Below are 19,787 nucleotides of genomic sequence, written 5' to 3'. Positions count from 1 at the left end.
CAGAAGCTGCGTTGGTTGGGACATGTGTTACGTATGCCGAACCATCGTTTGCCGAAGAGAGTACTGTTTTCCATGCCCAATTCGGAGTGGCGTAAACAGCGAGGTGGCCAACCCTTGACTTGGCTGAGGAGTATGAAGGAGATCACGAAACGCTTGGGTGCTGTCGGTGCAACTAGCCTTCCAGGATGGGGACCGCGTGATCCTCACTGTGCCTGGTTGGAGACACTACAGGATATGGCTGCCAACCGGTGTCAGTGGCGGTCTTGTTGTCAGTTTCTATCCAGATTGCCTGAGTGAATGTCTGGAGGTGTAGGCACCTCGGAATGATTGTGTTAAGCTAGCACTAAGTCCCTCTCCCATCCATCTTTATTCTTTTCCTCACAATAAGGCTTTCAAAGAAGTCATGGTTGTACGGTAGTGAGGCATCGGTGTTGAACATTGATGTCATGCTGTCAATGATGATGATGATGATAACTCCGAGACGGGTCATATCAATGGTTAGATACATTGTCAGACATGCCCAAATTGGGACCTCAATTGCGCTCGTGCATCCAAGCTATTGGCTTCAATGCATAGCTTCCTTCCCAGTATTCCCACTTAGCAGTTCACTGACAGTGTTGTATTTACGCATCCAATGTCAGCTCCCGCCTCCAATGCGCAGCTACCTACCTCACCTCCCCAAATCACCGGTGGATGAAATTGTGGCAGCTACAACTACTGTATGACAAGCACGCGGTTCTTACAGCTGATAATGGTAATGATGAACTGCTAGCCACGATAAACATTGTTTGCAGTATGCATTTCATGATTGTGCGTGATCTGCCATGATGCGAGGGTGTCCACATTTAGACAGAACGATTAGGGTCCTCAACCAAAGCCCATCTGAACATGTTGGCCAATATTGGCCATTCTCTAAGGTTCAGCAATCATCACCATCAGTGTTGACACATGCTTCACTGCCGTACACCCGTAAATTTCACCTAATTATATTCAATACCTTAGAGTAAAAAGAAGACAAAAAGAGTGAATGAGAAAGTGGACCTTGTGGTGACCTACCAGAAGCATCCGGAGATGCCTAAATCTCCACGCGACACTTGAGAACCAGTGACATGCTTTTTTGACGCCACAAGTGACGCAGATTAGCAAACCTCATTCGGACCTTTGAGATTCTTGCACTAGCACACCTCTGTAGAGATAACACAACTATTGGGGTATGTAAATTTCAACACAACCTTTATTGATGCCCCTTGAATTGCAAGGGGAACAAGTGGCTGATTAGCAGTGTGATTAACTCGCTGATGCTAATACCACAACCTCGAAGACAATTTCTTGTTAGTTCGTCACATGTAAATTGGACCTGCACGATAAATTCCTCATTTTCGACTGTATAGTCGCCGAATGGCGCGGTAGGTATCACAGATTTGTGTCAACAACACTCTCATCACATTCATGTGGTGACCGTGTAAGTCGCCGGGAATCTTACTTGACAAAACATTACACCTTACACAGAGGCGGAGAGCGACTGGAACAAGCACTTAAAAACGCTGTCGCAGAGCATATAAACCAAATTAACGTTCTATTCATTATTAAAAGCCTATGAAGCCTTTCATGAACTCCTCACAGGTAAAAAAATGACGAGCCAAAAAGTTGTGGTAATAGTGGTATTTAGGTTGGCTTGGTTGTATCGCAAACAGAAGTAAAGACTGAGCGGCGCTTCGGATATTGCTGTGTCTTGATTCACGATCGTGCAACTTTGTATCGGTCCCTTGGCTTCATGCTCCGCCCAATGCAGTATATCAAAAGGTACAGTAACTCTACACATCCCTTTGTGGATGCAAAGGGAGAACCACTGCGTCTGTATTTATAGGGTAATCACAGAGCGCTCCACAAGGTCGTGCTAGAATCGCCGTGAGCGGGCGAAAAGCGTCGAGTCAAAGATCTGGGGTCCGGATTGGCTGGCATTCTGACCAATCAGGGCACGCCTTCGTGCGGTTTGAGTCCTGCACGTGACACCCATCCAAACGATGTGATGTTCGGTCATTAGGGACGGCTGGCCTCTGTACAGATATGTCTTCCATTGGCCTTTTATATACGACGTCGGACCGTCCGGCAGTCTTTCGATGACCTGGTTGCGACACTTTCGTTTGATTACTGGGCCCACTCGCTTCCCAAGAACTAAACAGGATTTGCGCGTTTTGCGTAGATCTGACTATCGCAATGCAGTTCAGTGGTTAACAATGAAGACAACTAAGTAAACCGGCTTTCGGGGTTTATTTTTGGTGTTTTTACTGAAGTCGGGCGTACAGGAGCTGAAGCTGAAGCGGTCAGCCCTAGTGGTGGAACCTGGGGAGAGCGGATCCAAACTTGGGTGGGATAAGGTAGAAGAGGGGAAGACTTGAAAACGTAAGTAGATAGGCGTTATCAGTATCGCGTTTTCGCTTACCCTCCATGCTGTATGCAACAATCAGTCGATCAACTAATCAACTTATCATCTACAAACGGTGTGCCATAGGCACATTTGTTCTGGCTGCTACAGTTTCCATCACCGGAGAGTGGGGGGTGCGGAAGATACAGCCAAAACTTGGGAGCAGTGGAATGTTCAGTTGGTTTGAGAATCGGGTTGCCACGCATTGAAAGCGTTAGCTTTGATGCACGAGCGCCACTGACTGCGCGATAGGAACACTTCCCCCAGTGTCATTAACTATTGGTGAGTGAAGTCCCGAAGTCCCCACCAGGGAGAAGGCAGGGGTCGACCCTACTAAGTCTCCCGTTTAGTGTTTTCATACTTAGTTGCCAGGTCATACACCATTCAAGTCTCGGTCCCTACCACACAACTACAGGGCTGGGTAAAATAGCGCTGTATGCAATCCGCAGGTAACACCACGCGACGAACGAACTTGTATGATATTATTACCAAATCTACGCATCATGGTGGTACGTGGATTGACATACTGCCAAGGTGCCTGGTCCGAGATAGAAGGACGTTTACGGTTTTCGACCAGATTCAGTCTATTCATGGAAGATTGCTCGGTAATATGTAGCTCACTTAACTGAGAAGCGCCCAGGTCGCGACGAGCACATAGGCGACTTGTATAATGACCAGATAAATGTCGCACTCAGTGTTCCGTACTCTCTTCGCGAATTTGCTTGCACACCCCAACGAACATGGATCTTGTCATGAGCAGTGGTTTCGACTGAGGTCAGAAAAACTATGTCAGAGAATGGCCACGATGGTGGGTGCAGATCTCTCGAACCCCAAATAATGAAAAGTCTGAGAATTGGGATAGAGTGTTGATGAATAATTAAAACCCGAGAAATGGAGAAAGCCTATGTAACAGGAAACAATCGCAGCCTGGTCCAGCTTATCTGATACGCTGATTCGAGATGGATAGGTATTGATGGAATGATCTCCGGAAAAAGCGAGCTCCAATAACTTCACAAAAAGACAATCTTGAACGATGGGCCGAACACTGAATAATTTCGAGAAATACACTCGGTTGCAAATCGATTTGGTTTTCACGAGAGACTCAACTGAATCTCTCGGTTACGATGTTTTTATTGAGCCCCCCGTGAAAACTAAATTGATTTACAAACAAGTGTATTTCTCAAAAACAGTCGAATTTAGGTTCAAGTAGATCATAAAGTAGACGGAAACTCGGGGGTTGCACCTACATAATGAGCCTCAAGAAGGGCGAAGCCAGTGTGTGCAGTCAAAGAGATTTCAGTAACCTTGTGGGTAGTTCCAATCTGAAGAATTTTTTCGCTGGGCTTCATAAATTCATCCTCCTTTAAAAGGGTCGAGTGGGCCCAAGTGGAACGTCGATACCAGTCCGCCATTGACGATGGCAGTCCGGTGGGCTATTTCAGTGATTCTGTATAATAAATCGCCCGAGCCATGTGGTTTTCGCCATGCATTCTTTGAAGGTGATAAACCTCTAGTGGCTATTCTGATGACTTCACCCCAAAATGTTTTGAGCTACAAAATGATACCGGAAGAATGAACGTCTAGATGGTGGTTCATAATTTCAAGACTTGTGCAACGATGATGTGGGAAAACTTCCAGGCCATAAGTTTAATGACCGGAGATTTCATAGTATTATCTCTCCACCGACGGAAGAATCGGATTCGCAAGAATAAGGCTGCTATCCACTCTGACAGGAGTTTTGTCATAACTTTACTATGCGACAAATACTGTAACTGCGCCATTCCTTCCCGAGACCGACAATGACCGTATTTCTATACGTCCATCGGACACCTTGGCAATCAAAACACTACCGGGGTTTTTGCTAGTAGACATTAGGTGCGTTAGGTATATTAACCTCTTAAGTTCAAATCCTTCCGAAATGAAACTCTACTGCAAAGTTGGTTGTGCACATCGTTCCCGAAAAATTTAGGGCGCCGCTGAAAGATTGGGAGATCGAATGCTCGTACTTGTTCGCGAATTGATCGGTTTGATAGATGAGCTTGCCTACACGGTAGCTGCGTAAGTACCGGTGGACTGATGAATTGGGAAGGCAGCCTGACAACCTCCAACATTTGACACCTATGTGATCAGCTCGGCGGTCCAACATGGATCAGAGCAGTGGTCGTTGCCTACAGCAGGTCTTGAAAGAATGTGCTCTTGAACAAAGGTGCTCCCAAAACATTGTGAGAGTTGAGTATCACCATCAGGTTAGCAATTCCGAAGTATCCCTGTTGGTCTTCGGGAAAGTCGACTCTCCTTCGGAAGATCAGCGGGTCATACTCCACAGGTTACGTTGGTCACGTCACGTATTCCGTATGGAAGAAGACATTTTGCCTTATAGAGTTCTGTTCATAGCCTTGTATGAGATGAAAAGAACCAATAGGAGGTCAGTCCATGATTTTGCAACAAATCAATGAACTCAGTCGCGTTGTTAAACGCAGCCTCCCCGAATGGATGCCCCGGGACGAGATTAGGTTCTGCTAAAATGCATGTACCACTGACTGACAACCAGTAAAGGAAGATCTTAAACAAGAGTTTCCTGGCCATTGTGAGAACATTTTCTTCCGGATGGTAGAGTTTGACATAGTCCCCATTCCGCCAAGCGATGCCCTGAACACATCGTTGGTGATCCACGAAGCTCCGCTATGTAGCAGAAGCGCTGAAATACATCCATGTTGACCGACCGAACCCCAGCTAAGCTTCTTTGTGCAGTTCTATCTCAGTGAATAGGAATGGCGAGTGGTTGACAGCTGAGTCACATATAGCACGAAAATATGATTAAATAAGATGAAAACATCTTATTGTTCCTAGTGTGAATTCTTAACTGTGGTTAAATATCCATGACCATAGTTAAGTTTGAATAGAGATTTCCGAAAACACGACTGCCGAGTTCCTTCCAAGCTTTTAGTGGAGGAGGTTATATGGGTAGTCAGAAAAAGGTTGTGTAACGCTCCACTGGGGCATAGCGACCACTGTGTGCTGACCTTCGATTTCATCTGCTATTGGGCCAGAAATCCCAAACCTCAAACGTGGTTTCGAGGCTTCTGCCGTGCACACTTCTCAGGAATGCGCATCTTCCTTGGACAAGTCACACTCAGACCAGCTCCGGTGGATGAACTATATAGGACCATTGTCCAGAAAGTCCACGAGGCTGACGCGACATTCGTCCCAAGATAACAGGCACGCACTCGGATGAACCGCAGGCTGCCAAAAAGGATTCGGCGACTTCTGGAAAAAAGATCCCTACTCTTTTTCAAAAAGTTGATCACAGGGGGCACAGAAGATGAGCTGGCATTTCGTAAAATGCGGAATCGCTGTAAGTCGGAAATCCGCCAGTGGAACATACGAAAACAAGCCACCATCCTGGACCTCGCTCGAAAAAACAAAAACGTACTGTTCAAGTACATGAGACATCGCCGCAGAAACAAGCCATCCGCGTTCTCCTTGAGGGACAGAAATGGAGAACCCACAAATGAACCAACAGTGGTATCTGAGGCTTACAGAGAACACTATGCATGTCTATACTCAGCCCCCCCGATGAGGTCCATCCGAGGATCCTGAAAGAAACGTCCTCCACACTGGCAAACCATTTACACTTGGTGTTTCGTCAGTCGCTTGACGAAGGCCGCCTTCCCCCTGCTTGGAAGGAAGCGATTGTCACGCCAATATACAAAACTGGTGACCGACTATCGCCTGGCAGCTATAGGCCTATAAGCCTCACTAGCGTGCCGTGCAAGGTGATGGAACGCATCCTGAAGCGAGCCACCCTAAATCACCTTACTTCCAGCAATCTGATATCTCCAGCTCAACACGGATGTATACACTGATGTATACGTTAACGTAGGCGGATATGTTGTGTGATGTTAAGATTTCCTATTTGCCCAACATCCTATTGCACATATTTCGTGTGGAGAAGAGGTCTCCTGCACTCTATTCCTAAAATTGTTTCATGTTACTTTCTCGCTCGCACTGGCGGTCCATCTTTTCTTGGTCTGTACGCCTCAACCGTTTAACTCGTTTTTTTCTTGGCTTGTGCACAAATGCAATTTAAACGCGTGCACAACTAACCAATCAGAATACTGGCTTGTGCATGAACTGCATCACGCGATTCAGTCTACCTACACAGTCGCTCGATAGACGCTTCCGCCTAAAACAAACTCACCTACACAACCGGATACAAATAACTGCACTTAATGACTCCCCAAAAACCACCAATAAATAAATAAATAAGGAAAAGCATACAGAAAAACGCTGCCCAACTGATAAGTTCAGCATCGAAATTTTTCGACTAATCAGGAGGGATTATACGGGGCAGGACGCTCTGATGCGCCGTACGCTAGAGGGATTCACGGACTTATACACACTGTCGAGGCTTTTGCCCAAGTTTCCTGGGTTGGTTTTGTTCTTTTCGTTCAGCGGCTGTCGTTCGCCTGAAAGGCACAAGTGTAAAAAGTGAGTAACACTGCTCTTTATGTTCTCAGCGCCGGGAATTAGGCTTTCCAGAGCAAGGGTTCGCATAAATGAATGTCTTATAGTGCTTTGAACTGGGTTCCAGAGGGGGCGTTGACAACCGTCGGAGGAAGGTCATTCCACGGAGCTAATACCTGAGATGAGAAAAGATTTTGCCCAATACATGTGTGCGCTCTGAGCCTGAAAATAACCTCACCATCCCCCCGCAGTGTGTTTGCTGGGTCAACGGTGAAAAACCTGCTGGCCAAGCTTTGTTCAAACAGAACATAAGTAACAATTAAGTCCCCTCGGGGGCAACGATGCACGAGAGGAAAGAGATAAAGCACTACGACTCGCGTTTCGTTGTCCACGGATTTGGAGTCGGCAACCATTTTGTAGCGGCTCGTTGGACATGTTCTATAAGGGTGACGTCGTTCGTGCGCCCCGAGTAGACAACTTGATCGGTGAATTCAAGAAGTGGCCTGAAGTAGGCTCCGTAGAGTATTTGGGAGTCCGTGCGAGTAATGCGGGAGGGGGTGTGCTAAATCATGAGTAAAATAGCGAATGCCTTTTGGGTAGCTTTCTCATTATGCAGTGAGAACGACAAGTTTGATGAGAACCAGATACCCGAATTCCCCTTGGCGTCTGTCCTCAAAATGTTTTCTGGTACTTTCTCGCCATGCACGAAAAAGGCATCTACAGAGTCTCCTCCAAATGACATATGGACGCACTTAGCGTCATTCAGGGGAAAGTATCATTCCAACGACCACTGCCTGACAACTTCTACATCCATTTGGAGGGCAGTGGCACTGGAATACCAGGATCTCATGTTGTCCACTAAAAGCAGGCATGGGCATGCAACATCAACCCATTCTGCGCGTTGGGGCCCGACGAGGCCCATGTAAGGATCCTGGAAGAAACGTCCTCCACACTGGCAAACCATTTACACTTGGTGTTTCGTCAGTCGCTTGACGAAGGCCGCCTTCCCCCTGCTTGGAAGGAAGCGATTGTCACGCCAATATACAAAACTGGTGACCGACTATCGCCTGGCAGCTATAGGCCTATAAGCCTCACTAGCGTGCCGTGCAAGGTGATGGAACGCATCCTGAAGCGAGCCACCCTAAATCACCTTACTTCCAGCAATCTGATATCTCCAGCTCAACACGGATGTATACACTGATGTATACGTTAACGTAGGCGGATATGTTGTGTGATGTTAAGATTTCCTATTTGCCCAACATCCTATTGCACATATTTCGTGTGGAGAAGAGGTCTCCTGCACTCTATTCCTAAAATTGTTTCATGTTACTTTCTCGCTCGCACTGGCGGTCCATCTTTTCTTGGTCTGTACGCCTCAACCGTTTAACTCGTTTTTTTCTTGGCTTGTGCACAAATGCAATTTAAACGCGTGCACAACTAACCAAGCAGAATACTGGCTTGTGCATGAACTGCATCACGCGATTCAGTCTACCTACACAGTCGCTCGATAGACGCTTCCGCCTAAAACAAACTCACCTACACAACCGGATACAAATAACTGCACTTAATGACTCCCCAAAAACCACCAATAAATAAATAAATAAGGAAAAGCATACAGAAAAACGCTGCCCAACTGATAAGTTCAGCATCGAAATTTTTCGACTAATCAGGAGGGATTATACGGGGCAGGACGCTCTGATGCGCCGTACGCTAGAGGGATTCACGGACTTATACACACTGTCGAGGCTTTTGCCCAAGTTTCCTGGGTTGGTTTTGTTCTTTTCGTTCAGCGGCTGTCGTTCGCCTGAAAGGCACAAGTGTAAAAAGTGAGTAACACTGCTCTTTATGTTCTCAGCGCCGGGAATTAGGCTTTCCAGAGCAAGGGTTCGCATAAATGAATGTCTTATAGTGCTTTGAACTGGGTTCCAGAGGGGGCGTTGACAACCGTCGGAGGAAGGTCATTCCACGGAGCTAATACCTGAGATGAGAAAAGATTTTGCCCAATACATGTGTGCGCTCTGAGCCTGAAAATAACCTCACCATCCCCCCGCAGTGTGTTTGCTGGGTCAACGGTGAAAAACCTGCTGGCCAAGCTTTGTTCAAACAGAACATAAGTAACAATTAAGTCCCCTCGGGGGCAACGATGCACGAGAGGAAAGAGATAAAGCACTACGACTCGCGTTTCGTTGTCCACGGATTTGGAGTCGGCAACCATTTTGTAGCGGCTCGTTGGACATGTTCTATAAGGGTGACGTCGTTCGTGCGCCCCGAGTAGACAACTTGATCGGTGAATTCAAGAAGTGGCCTGAAGTAGGCTCCGTAGAGTATTTGGGAGTCCGTGCGAGTAATGCGGGAGGGGGTGTGCTAAATCATGAGTAAAATAGCGAATGCCTTTTGGGTAGCTTTCTCATTATGCAGTGAGAACGACAAGTTTGATGAGAACCAGATACCCGAATTCCCCTTGGCGTCTGTCCTCAAAATGTTTTCTGGTACTTTCTCGCCATGCACGAAAAAGGCATCTACAGAGTCTCCTCCAAATGACATATGGACGCACTTAGCGTCATTCAGGGGAAAGTATCATTCCAACGACCACTGCCTGACAACTTCTACATCCATTTGGAGGGCAGTGGCACTGGAATACCAGGATCTCATGTTGTCCACTAAAAGCAGGCATGGGCATGCAACAACATCTGGAAGGTCGTTGACGCATATCAGAAATGCTCAAACAGAGCCCTGGGGAACTCCAATGAAGATCGGCGCTGGAGAAGATTACATAGTACCTACCTTCACTCAAAATGATCTGTCTGATAGGAACGCCTTGATCCAGCTATAGTGGATTACGTAAGACTCGAGTTTGTGGAGCAGTCGGACGTGCGGAACTCGAACGAATGCCTTCAAGAAGTCGAAAAATACGGCATCCCATACGAGCCCCTCGTACTTGGGTAAGCTGTCCATAAACAGGAGCATGTTTTCCATGCTATAACCGTTTGGGAGAAATCCGTGTTGAACTGGAGATATCAAGTTGGTGGAAGCAAGGGATCTAGGAGTGGTCGCTTCAGAATGCCCCGCCTCATCTTGCGCGGAAGGCTATTGAGGCTTATGGGCCATTTGCTGCCAGGCGATAGTCGGTCACAAGTTCTGTGGATTTGCGTGACAACCGCTTCCTTCCAAGCAGAGGGAGGGCGGCCTTCGTCAAGCAACTGACGAAGCAGCACTGTAGACGTTTTCTTCAGGATCCTTGGATGCAACTTGTCATGCCCCATCTCGCAGAATGGGTTATGCAAATATTGACGAATGCCCCCACTGTGAAGGCCGAGTCGGTTAGTGGCACAAATTCAGTCAGTTTGAGTAGAAAACGGCCGCGAAATCATGTCGTTGGTCATCGCAAATCTATTAAAAAGCACGTATGCGCATATTTTGGTCGCATGCATCCTCTGTGAACAACCGGCACATCTGCTAACCTATAGCTCGCTTAGACAGTGCCATACAATTAGTTTTTGGTCACCATTGCACTAGCTTGCAGAATCTTACACGATCCACAACTGCTGCGCCACATCGACCTATGATTTAGGGTTGTCCATTTCGTACCGTGACCAAGAACCTTCTCGGGAACGCAAACGGACGCCTGGAAGAGCGGGATCATACAAGCGCGATCATGTCAGGCGAAAGGTGGTCCGGCATGTCGATCTGCTCATGCAAGAACATGAGGCCGAGGGTCCAACCAAAAAGCGACAGCTACGTCCAAAACGTTGACCGTCGAATGGCTGTTTATGCGTATCCCCTTGTTTTGAGTCACTTGAGATGGCGACTGACAAGGCTGCACTATCACCGAGTTGAATCCGACAGCAATTTAAACAAAATTGCAGCACCCAGTGAAAAGACCCAGGCGCCCTCACCCGGTTGACATCCATGCTGGTAAATGTACATGCTCCTTCTGCTAGGCAAAATGGCTTTTCTCCTTTCGGGTGTTCGCAGAATTTAGACACCAGTTGGTTCAAAACAGTGCAAAATATCATTCGTAGATATTTCCTTAGCATGCTCTCTCATCAACCAACGGTTGCTGTCAAATTAAATACTACCGTTATATGGTGTACCCTTGCATTTTTGCCAAGCCAACACCGTCAACTTCCAATAGCATGCGTAAAGAGACTAACCAATTGGTGCTTAAATTTTAAACGCTAGAGCGCTGGAGGACTAAGCCGTCGTTAAACTGTAGGTGTCCAAGGGCAAAAGTTGGTGCGCCAAAGGTCGAAATCTGTGAATGGCTGCCTGCCGTCGGCGGTCAAGGATAAGGCACCTCAACAAAGATTGCTCTCTGTTTTGTAATCTTCTGACTAGTAGAAGTGACCTAGGTTGTGCAACAGATTCTGTCATATCATGACCTAAAGCTTCAATAATTGACGGTATTTATTCAAAAACAAAATCTTTCCATAAGTTTATCTTTCTGCTTCAATTCATCTAGGCGTACTAGTGGTCTACCCTGACCGAATTTCATATTTCAAAAGCTGTCATGTCTTTGCGTGGTCCTTATGTGAAGACGGCAGATTTTGCGGGGAAGTTGTTTAATTCTCATATTTTATCCCGTAACGTAATTCGAAAAGCCTGGAGAAAACAAAACGATAAAATTTCTTCGTCTGTACAGACTCGGTATGGGGCGGCCATTACTGGATTTTGTAGAATAAATTTTACTATCTTTTCAGGATGCTTTCCGTCATACAAAGCCAAGGAATTATTCGTAACTAGCCCGCTCGCTGGATTTTCTTTAGGATAGTCAGCCCACATCACAACTGGTGCACGCCAAAGTATTATTTTTACCGATTGACTGAGTCCTTATGAATGCCATAAGAGCTGGGCTTGCATCAGCAATAGCTGACAACATGATGCGGTGTCCAGTACTTTGAAGTCCTGTCGAAAATTCAGCTAACCTAGATGGCTTTGTGGGCCCAAGTAAAACGCATCACGGCGGAACATGGACAAAACACTCTGACTGTGTGTGACAGTCGCGGTACCGCTGTTGTGGTGCCGTACATGGATCCGCGAACAGCTCCGTATATGAATATCTTGGGTGAATCAATTGCGGTTTACATGGGCGTTGAGATTGTCATATGAATCGTTACAAACAAGTACAAGTGTCGACCAGAGACATTCTCGTGTCTACTGAGGAAGCAGGATTGTTAATTACCGTCACTCAAAAAAGACAATAAATTTGATGTATCTAGAATAGGGACCAGAATTGTGGAAAAGTGTCAAAAGATCCAGTGCATAAGTTGGACTGCGGCCCAAAATAGCAGGGGCTTATTTGGTGGGAAGTTCTAAATATTAATTACCTAGTACTAAACACCATCCGACTCACCAGAAGATAATCAATATTAAGCTTTAGAAGATTGTGAATGGCGATCTATGCAGACGAGCGTGACTATGTGTGAACATGAGAAACTTGCAGCAGCTAAATGGTGCGCGAAAATCAGCTGGCTGTGCAATCGTCCATGAAGCTGTGTAAGGTAGGCAGGGGTGTAGGCGGACGGCTACTAAAATAGTGACCTCGTAGTTTAAATGGTGAATAGCAACCGAGCTCTTGGATTGGTAGGATTATTATGTATAGGAGCGGGCTAGCTTAAAATTAGGGTTAAAAATTCATCACAGACAGTTTTGGGAATGGTTTAGTAACGCTCATTCACGCAGTGGGCGAGGAAGCTACAGATGTAGACAAGTTACCGGTACGGAGATATGGTGTACAACCGAATACTGGCAGTTGATACAGATGGCTATATGATATAACACACCACGCGGAAAGACGTGCTAAATCACCCATTAATTTAAGTGGCTATGGAGACATCAAACGTTTGTAGCATGCAAAGGTATCCTGTTGCATATTTCCACGATGAGGTTGATACATGACGCAGCTACAGCCTAAAGTGAAGCGTAGAGTTGTTGAAAAACGAAATGCGACATAGGCGTCACACCTCGTGCTCTTAGTACTTTATTGTACATATAGGACACCATTTTTACTTTGCTACAAATGATGTTTTGGATGCGAAAGGGGATTTTCTGTGATATATGCTACAACCATCACAGTTATCATCCTGCGGCATAGGCGTTAAGCGGACATTGCTCAATTTTCGGTTTCCTTCCTCCTCTAACGCGGAAGTTGGATTATGAGGCTTAGAATAGGTTAGAGAAGGTATTTGTGGGGGGAGTATGCCCTGATGCGAGAAACGTCAACCGTGCAGTCTTTCGCATTATCCGGATCAACGGATGTTAAAGGGGAGAGCATGGCTCGGAACGAGTTGCTGAATATGTAGGGTGTTATTGGCCAAGAATCTTGACCAGATGGGACACGGCATCACGGTTCCATACTCAGGTTGATGGCTTGCCCTTAGTTCACTATATCTCTAATATTTTCCGGACGAGCATGTTACCCATAAGACCGTCTCGGTTTGCTTAATTCGTCCAGGGACATCAAAGCATTGACCATCTTATCGCGCCGTTTGCTTGTTCTGTCCATTTTTGTGGCTCCGTATATCGGTGAAGATCAAACCTTGCCCTAAGCCAGATATAACGTATGTTGACCATCGTAAAAAACTTACTAGCTGTAATGAATACCATCGCTTCGGTGAGACGCTTGGAGAAACCGTGGAAGAATTTTTCATGATGGGTAGCGAATGACCTCTAAATCTGGGTTTCACAGACGTAATGGGCGTGATTATTGTCTATGTTGTTTTGGCAAATACGCAGAGGAACCAACTTTTTCACAAAATTTCCCCCTTTTTTCAAAGAGGAAATCTGCGAAACCACCGGCAGCTATTAAAATACGAATTCCGCGCTTATAGTTCGTTAGAATCACTTCCAATGGAATTGCGGCCACTTTGGAGATCGTGCGCGAAACATTCATTATCGATTGCTAAAACCATGTGTCAAAGTCTCCCCCTTTCGAACCACGTTTTCGGAAAAATTTTGGGTGGGCTTCAGTACTCGAAAGTTATGACTTGTCCCTGACAGATTGAAGCAATCAGGCGATTGAACTCGGAGTACTATTCCAAATGTTTGAGTTCCATTTAGGCAACCAGGGGTCTCACGAATTCCGGAAAATTATGCCACCAGACTTTCCCCCTGGGGTATGATTGCCAAAGTTGACAATGAAATTTGCTGTGTTGCAAAAATACGAATGTAGGTTGAAATGGCTTTTGATTTGGGCAAGTCACTGTTAGATGCACGATGCTTTTAGTTGCGAAGCCTTCAAGAGTGGAGTAAAACTTTTTACGCCAAAAATTTGCATTTGGTTGCATATGTCCTCAGACCAAAAATTATCCTAATCTACGTTCATATTTTTGCAGCTCACCAAATTGGATTGTCCATTGAGGCAATCATAAATCCGGAGGAAATGTTCAGTGGAATAATGTCCCAGTATTGCAGTGACCTCGCATACCCTGAACAGGGCTCAAAAGTTTGGGCTGGTACTCTGAATTCAATTGCCCGATTGCTTTAATCCGTAGCTTTCAAAAATTTTATTCCATTGTTCGAATACCGAGCGCATTTTCGAGCACATGCGCAACAAAAAGCAAGATTTTAGCGCGAAACGTTTCACTCCACTCCCAAAGGTTTTGCAGCTAAGAGCATTGCGCGTCTTGTGCGTTTTGTGTGTGCCATGGCGCATGGTGCGGCCATGCGAATCACCGGTGAAGTATGACCTTGAAATTTCGCTCGGCTAGATTAAGTGCAAAGAGCAACATAGTACTGAAACGAGAGCTCGAGAGCTCAAACAGAAAGCGTCTGAATCTGCTTTTAACTTATGGAGCGTTAACAGACGTGAGAGGAAGGTTATTGCATGCACCAACTACTTAGAATGATAGAACATTTTTCCAAATCAACGCGAGATTTAAAATCCTCTTACCATGGCCCGACCGTGTGACACTTTGAATAGTGGTGAAAATCCGGCTGGTCAAACCTTGCACAAACAGGGCACAAGTAAGTACTAGGTCTCCTTGGAGGCGTCTCCTTGATCCATCGCTAGGGGCAATGGATCATGAAAAATGGATACTTTTTTGTCATTCAGAGGAAGTCGTCAGTCTAGCGACCACTGATTTGCAGCGTTTATATCCGGAATGCGCTGGCACTTCAACCCCAGGATTTTAAGTCGTCCGCAAAAAATAGACAGAGACTTGAAAGAACGTGTAGAAAGCCGTCGACATGGCTCAGAAACAGAAGTGGTTCCAAAATAGAGTCTTCAGAAACCCTAATGGGGACCAGTACCGAGGAAGTATAGAACGAGCTTACTTTCACGTTGAATGATCTGTTAAACAGGAACGGTATCCCGCATTTTTTTTACTTCTGCGTATGCTTCAAACTTGGAGATTGATCTGGCTTTAACAAAACATTCAACCCACAATAATGCGTAACTGCACCAATAGTTAGAGAACTTAATTTCCCTTCCGCATACAAGTCATGATTACAGTGGACTCGGCTGTAAATTATTTCTCTGTTTATTGTCACTACCCTTTCCTGTGGAACATTTCAACCAACCAATCATCGGCCTACACCCATAGTTTAGGCGATGAATATAACTGCAGTGCTTGTAGCTAGCTATTTTAGAGGCTGTGATAATGTAAACTCGTGATCCTGACCATATTGCGCTCTACTTTCCGGACGCTGTTTCCAAAGACTTGTCTATGTAGCACACAAGATTCCGATTTATTCAGATTTTTGGTGGTTTTCTCAGGTTCCGTCGGTGAATCAGGCTAGAGACCGAATACAATCGATGTTAAACTTTTCATAGCCAACGGATACCTGACCGTCGTTCATCATAGGATGGGATAATGATGATGCCAATCATAATAGGACTGGAAAGTGTCTGTGTTTATCTGACCGAGAGTTGGAGCAATGTGGATCGAGCCACATTGCTCAGCTTGCCAAAAATGCGCTCAATTACAAACGCACTACACTGACCGTCTAAAAGAGGAAAAAGTACGCAAACAAACAGTCCTAATATGGCAGCACCTCAGCAATACTACACTAAATACCAATTCAGCAACATCTAAGAGCTTGATGATAGATAACCGGGCATTGCTGCGGTAACCTAGGTCGTTTTGATCATCAAGTTGTTCATTTCTTATGCGAAATACTGAGCGGTACCTCGTGGTGTTGAAGAAATAGATTTTGGTCTTGATAAAGTGGAAAATGCCACTCTTCATAAAGTGATGTGATGCTTTCGGAATAAGCGGAATACCCTAGGGGCTTACAGCAAGGTTCTGATTACTTATTGGACTCTATAACGTGCTTCCTGGGATCATTTGATGCAGCAAAGATTCAGACTATGTGGAAACAAGCAGCTGTCCCCTCTTGATAGTGAAAAACAAAAAGCAAAATCACATTACCGCGCCCTTGTTTTGTTGGATTTGTGGAATATTCTGCAGTGGACCACTTGTGTGACTTCTCTTACCCTCGAACTTAATTACACATTCAACATGGACTTCGCGAGTGCTGTTTTGCTGTGATTAATTGGAAAAATCAGCAACCATAGGTATTGAAGCACATGTCTTCCTCGAATTTTCAGTCATCTGGACTGGTCCAACTTAATGTTGTTCCGCACAAATGCAGACTCATAGACTTGTTGAGGTGGTGCTACGTTGGCTGGCTGTATAGCAGTGGAGCGTCAGTGTTGAACACTGATGTTATGCTGCTGTTGGTGATAACGATTACCTCTATGAACGCACTCCTTATGTACACTGTTTTCCAAAACTGTCAACATGAAGGGCTCACGGCGGTTCCCAGAAAAGAACTCTCCAATGACAAGTAGACTGTTCCGTTGAAACTGTCGTGGGGCTTCCGTATCAAAATGTGCATTGCTGCTTCTCATTGTTATTTCACCCTATTGCCTGTCAGCCGACTCCGAGACTCCTGCTCCCCTAACATCCCACACAATTCCTTCGGCGGCACAAATTCAAAGAACTGAACCAATAAGAGTCTGTCATCGGTCTGCGTGTGGCGATCCTTCAAGCTATCCAAGGAAACAAACCTAGTGCTTGGCATTGCTTCCTCACTCAGTGATTTACTATTCTGGAAGGCTCCTACGTAGCACTGTTGGGCCGGGATGCGGGTGGGGCAACTGTTGCTCCACTTCCTCGGACAGGCTTTCGCCGCCACTGCTGATACAGAGGCCATGTGAAAAACTCCAACTTATGATGTCTCCTGTTCGGTCCAAAACATCCCGCAGAGATGGCGATCGTTCTCCACTAGCATCCGTAAAATTCATTTTAATCAAACCGAACAACCTTGTACTTCAAAGACGAGCCATCCTTTACTGTCCGTCGCCTTTGTTTCAACGACAGGAAGAAGTGCTATCCGAGCTCGACCCATCCTCAAAGCTGCTTACACCGAGGTCCAACCATCGTCGTCAAGACTATATCAATATTCGAAATTGATGTTCTAGAGGCTTACAACCATGATTTATTTGAATGCATTGTGGAAGAAAAAGTAAAATTGGATGGAGAGGGGACCTAGTGCTAGTCCACGACAGTCACTCCGAGATGTCTATACATCCAGATATTCATTCAGCAAATATGGATAAAAACCGACAACAAGAACGCCACTTATTTCGATTACCAGCCATATCGTACGGCAACAAAACATCGGCGTTGAACATTGATGCCACGCTGCAATCAGGATGATGGTTGATGATGATATGATGATGATGATGATGATGATGATGATGATGATGATGAGGAGGAGGAGGAGGAGGAGGAAGAGCCATATCCTGCAGCGTTTCCATCCAGGTGCAGTCGGGATAACACAGTCCTCATCCTGAAGGGCAAGCAGCACCGACAGTGCACAGACTTTCTGTAAAATCTTTCATAGTCCTCTGATAAGTCAAACGTTGACCACCACTCTGAACTGGGCACGGAAAACAACGCTCTCTTTGGCAAACGATTGTTCGGTATGCGGAAATCATGACAACCAACGCAGCTTCTGGTGCTAGACAAATCTTTTGATGAAAGTTTCCGCTGCACGACTAAACACTCGCATTCTAGTTGTCTCGTTACAAATGAACTGACACCTACCCTCACAAGCTATGGCTCTGAAATGACCGTGTTCAAAGACATGAAGACGTATCCGTCCCGCCACCATAAAATGCCACGTCTCACAGCCCTACAACAATGCAGCCAGCACTATAGCCTGATACTCACGTCCCTTGAGATTTACGGACATGCTGCACTACCGTCATAAGTGTCTTGTTTAACAAACGCGACCCAAGCCATAAAGATGTATTGATTTTCTCTGTCCCATTAGAATGGGAACTAGTACATTTCCCACTATACCTGAATCGCTTAATAACTTCGAATTCACTACCTTGGATCGTGGATGGCGTGTTCAGTGACTGCATGTCCACGTGCATGACCTTACACTTTGTGGGCATGTTAAAGGACGCGATGACTTTGGTCAGTTCATCCAAATTACCTGCAACTCGTCCTCTTCAAGGATGACATGAATACCGTCCAGATATTCCAACTCGATGGGGTTTTCAGTAGCTATTTGAACAGTTCCCGATGGCGCGGGTCAATAACTGACTGCCGCTCGCTTTCGAACATATTCGTGGATTCCGACCACGCGCCCGTTCGAAGTCGCTTCACCTTTCGCTTTCCGGGGGCGCATGACTAGTGGAATACTGGCTGACCGGGATGTTAGACGAATTTACCTGAGTCGTCTCTTAGTTATTCAGCTGTAGCACACTTCGGTGCCTAACTCCCATGCCACTCGAAGGGAGCACGAAGGCTGATACTGCCAATTCGCTCAAGCCTGGACTGGAGAGGTTGAGAGGCCGAGATCGGATTCGGACCATGGACTTTCCGGTCAGTAAATTCGCGCTCTAACCGCCGAGCCGTTTCATCTCTCAGAGTCTTTCAAGTGTTCCATCGTCAGATGTGAATTCATACTGGGGTGTGTTGCGTACGATGAGGGTCGGAGTGGAACGACAATCAGACTGACAATAGAAAAGACTGAGGGCCCGAAAGCTGGGCTTTATTCATCCAAAACTTTGACACTGAGAGCTGAAAACGGAAGAAAGTGATTTAGCAACAAATGATGAAACGTTTGAAAAACAGAGCAAATATACAACATTCACCCCCCGCAGAGATGAAGGTCCTCAAGAGTTTGATTTATGATTGAATAATGTCAGGCCTCTCTGTTGCGCAGGACATACGGCCGTGTCCGCTGTTGTTGTATAACCAATGGGTGTTCAGAAGAATTCGACATTTCACTTTCCGAAGCAGAGTCAGATGGTTCCGGCTTAATAAATGAATCAGCGTTGGACTGCGGTTGCTGCTGTTCGGATGCTAGAGCACATCCGAAATCTGCTGAAGGCGCCAGGTGGCGTAGGGAGACCGTTTCTTCCATGCCGTTAGGGTGTCTGACATATGCGTACTCAGGGTTACATTCCAGGAGCTCAACCTCTTCGACTAGGGGGTCGTACTTTGAAGATCGTGTGTTTCGCCGCATCAAAACTGGTCCTGGCGAAAGCAACCACTGCGGCAAGGACGTACCGACTGCGGATTTTCGATTGTGATGAAACATCCGCTCGTGTGGAGTAGCATTGGTGGCCGTGCACAACAAAGAACGAATCGAGTGGAGAGCGTCTTGTAAAACGGCTTCCCAGTGACTGATTTGAAGACCCTTTGATCGTAATGAAAGCGTAATAGCCTTCCACAAAGTTCCATTCAATCTTTCCACCTGGCCGTTCCCCCTTGGATTATATGGAGTGGTCCGACTGGTGGCTACACCTTTTTCATGAAGAAATCGTTTGATCTCATCCGAAATGAATGATGAGCCACGATCCGAATGCACGAAACTTGGCAGGCCAAATGTGGCGAACAGTGGCACAAGGCATGATATCACCGTAGACGAA

At 46.0% G+C, this 19,787-nt stretch overlaps 1 protein-coding gene across 1 annotated transcript in view; it reads left to right on the top strand.

The window, feature by feature from the left end:
• Positions 1-4,881, top strand: part of T265_02925 (hypothetical protein) — a gene marked incomplete at both ends in the record, with an annotated part of 11,559 nt that extends 6,678 nt beyond the window's left edge. The window contains 3 exons of the mRNA XM_009167289.1: positions 389-497; positions 1,337-1,406; positions 4,556-4,881. Coding sequence (XP_009165553.1) covers positions 389-497; positions 1,337-1,406; positions 4,556-4,881 — 505 coding nt within the window. The remainder of the gene's footprint in view (positions 1-388; positions 498-1,336; positions 1,407-4,555) is intronic.
• Positions 4,882-19,787: the final 14,906 nt, after the last annotated feature.

This window comes from Opisthorchis viverrini (assembly GCF_000715545.1).
Source record: "Opisthorchis viverrini unplaced genomic scaffold opera_v5_38, whole genome shotgun sequence".
Classification (NCBI taxonomy): domain Eukaryota; kingdom Metazoa; phylum Platyhelminthes; class Trematoda; order Opisthorchiida; family Opisthorchiidae; genus Opisthorchis; species Opisthorchis viverrini.
The sequence above is the reverse complement of the archived record's forward strand: the minus strand, read 5'-3'. Positions and strand labels throughout refer to the sequence as shown.